Source organism: Phaseolus vulgaris, chromosome 4 (assembly GCF_051622355.1).
Source record: "Phaseolus vulgaris cultivar YP4 chromosome 4, ASM5162235v1, whole genome shotgun sequence".
In the NCBI taxonomy this organism is placed as follows: domain Eukaryota; kingdom Viridiplantae; phylum Streptophyta; class Magnoliopsida; order Fabales; family Fabaceae; genus Phaseolus; species Phaseolus vulgaris.
Genome location: NC_143501.1, coordinates 7,867,639 through 7,870,177, shown reverse-complemented (window position 1 = coordinate 7,870,177; position 2,539 = coordinate 7,867,639). Strand labels below are relative to the sequence as shown.

General features: G+C 26.8%; 1 protein-coding gene across 1 annotated transcript; it reads right to left on the bottom strand.

Annotated features, from left to right (window-relative positions):
* Positions 1-1,015: 1,015 nt before the first annotated feature.
* LOC150027865 (ribonuclease 2-like) lies at positions 1,016-1,725 on the bottom strand. Its single transcript, XM_090300930.1, has 2 exons — positions 1,501-1,725; positions 1,016-1,426 (listed from the first exon to the last, which is right to left on the bottom strand). The coding sequence occupies exons 1-2, from the start codon at positions 1,723-1,725 to the stop codon at positions 1,016-1,018; spliced, it is 636 nt and encodes a 211-aa protein (XP_090157056.1).
* Positions 1,726-2,539: the final 814 nt, after the last annotated feature.

Sequence of the window (2,539 nt, the reverse complement as noted above, 5' to 3'; positions counted from 1 at the left end):
GTGAATGTTCAATGTATTTTCAAAATTAAAGGGCAATTTCGAAGATGATGCAGTTAGGAGGATTAAGCAGCTTCTCTTGTGGCAGAAATGGATATCAGTGGGGGGGAAATGTTAATGTTGGAAGTAATCAAAGTTATGATACTTATACGAATTACCTTCTATATTTTTGTTTACAGAAATTACTTTATTTTTATATCACATAATTTTCTATTGCAATATTTTTCTTTTTTCTTTTTTCTTTTCTAATTTGCTATTCAATCTTTTATATTAAAATGGCTCTAACCATGCATTTTATGTCGTGGCTAAGATTCTTTTAAATTTGATTTTGTGATAATTTTTTATAATATTTCTTTTGGATTTCCTTTGTTGCGACTTATATACGATTCTGGGATTAGTTTGCCTTGCATCTTCCAAGAAGAGAAGAATTCATATTCTTAAAGATGTTAGTGGAATTGTGAAACCATCGAAGTACATTAATAATATAGTGAGAATATATTAACCAAAAATATTATTAATTTCCAGTTTTTAAAGATGGATGAATAATTCTTATTCTATCTATGAATATTACATTTATTAAAATATTTTTTTTTATTTATTATTTATTTAATGGCATTTAAAATTTATTCTTATTTTATTTAACTTGGTAATTTATGAGGATGATCCTACTTCTAGGTCTCCCTCCATCTACAAATGTTGTCTCTTCTACATATTCTTTTTCCCCATCTACAAATTTTCTCCCTCTTTCATTTCTTCTCTTCTTAAAGCTTCTCACTATTAATAATGAGTGAAATGGACTATGATGTAATAAACATAAATTAAAGAAGAGAAAGATATATTATATGCAACAGAATAGAACTGAAGTCTTTATTTATGAGTGACTTTCAAGATAACATAACATAGGGAGGGTAGCATACAAGTCCCCACAGAAAACAAGCTATAACGTATAATTGTAGATGTGTGATGTGTATTTAATATTTGAATTATTCATTAATTAGTTATATTATATTATATATTATTAAATAAAGTCTATAGAGTTAGCACAAGTTGCTCGTCCTGATGGTAGAGAACAATTGATGTACTGGGGGATTCTGCTTTTGTCTAAACAGATCCTTATTTCAGTTAGAATAGATACAGTAGATTTAGAAGTAGATTTACAGATTAGTTGTGGTTCAACATGCAATGCTCTGCCTATGGCTAAGCTGATAATATTTGTATTATATGTTTTACCATTTACTATACCTGCATTTTTAAGTATATCTGTCAGATTGTTCCTTTCGTAGATATCTATGCTCAATGTGAAGAAATCAAATTGTTGCAGGTTAGAGCACGTTCCATGTTTCTCCCACTCGTAGGCCCAAAATTTTACATCACCATTAGCATAATAACTTGGCCAAACTTGTTGAAGGTGAGCATCTAAGCCTGTTATCTAATAAAATAAACAAAGAATATCACTTTCCAGTATTATATCAAAATACTATTATTAAGAAATAGAAATCTTACCAGAGAAGGATTGAATTTTTGTTGTGTGCAGGAAGGTGGTCCTTTCCAGTTTGATGGCCATAAACCATGTATAGTGAACTCTTCCAATAGTTTTGGTTTCACACATAAAGGATTACGATGACAAAGGCCTCTTGGCCAAAATTGTGAAATCTTCCAATAGTCAAAAGCTTGAGCATAACCATGGAAGAATAAAAAGACCAAAAACAAAACACTAAGGTAATTCATTATGAATATTTGTGAGAACAATGAATCTCAATCATCTCAATTTATAACCTATGATTTTTTGAAAAAGCTAAAGGTTCTTTTAATGTAAAGTGTGTTACTAAATTTTATACTTAATGTGTTGAAATAATTTTATCAATATATCCAAACATGTCATGATGTGTGTCACAATCTTATATCTATTTTTAGCTTATACCTACATACCTATAAATAAACAAAATTATGGATCAAGTTTAATTAGTTAAACATTATATAATTTTTTTAAAATACTATATTCCATGATTCTTTTCAAGTTCTTAGTAATATATCATCTCAAAATAACAACACTGCTTTTTTGGCCAGATTTTATTAATATCATTCTTATAAGACCTTCTTAGTTTTCAAATTTGAAAAAAAAAAGTTATATAATATCACTTTTAAATTAAGATATCAATAATTTTCATTTATAATTTTTTAAATTTCCTATATTCATATCAAAATAACTTAGACATAGCATGAATGACAATAAAGATAATAATTATACTTTAGACATAGCACATGCAAAGAAATAAAATACATGCCTCATGCAAGAAATAAAATACATGCCTTGTTTTTTTGTAAACAAAAATATACATTTAATCAAATATATTATTTCCAACTAATATTATGTTTTATTAAATTATAATATTTCTATTGCAATATTTTTCTTTTTTCTTTTCTAATTTGCTATTCAATCTTTATATTAGAATGGGTTTAACCATGCATTTTATGTCGTGACTAAGATTCTTTTAAATTTGATTTTGTGATAATTTTTTATAATATTTCTTTTGGATTTCAT

Excerpts from the sequence above, each read along its gene's own strand:
- LOC150027865 (XM_090300930.1), bottom strand. The coding sequence starts at position 1,725 with ATGAATTACCTTAGTGTTTTGTTTTTGGTCTTTTTATTCTTCCATGGT. Across the intron at positions 1,427-1,500 it reads AAAAATTCAATCCTTCTCTG|ATAACAGGCTTAGATGCTCA; the intron begins GTAAGATTTCTA and ends TTATTTTATTAG.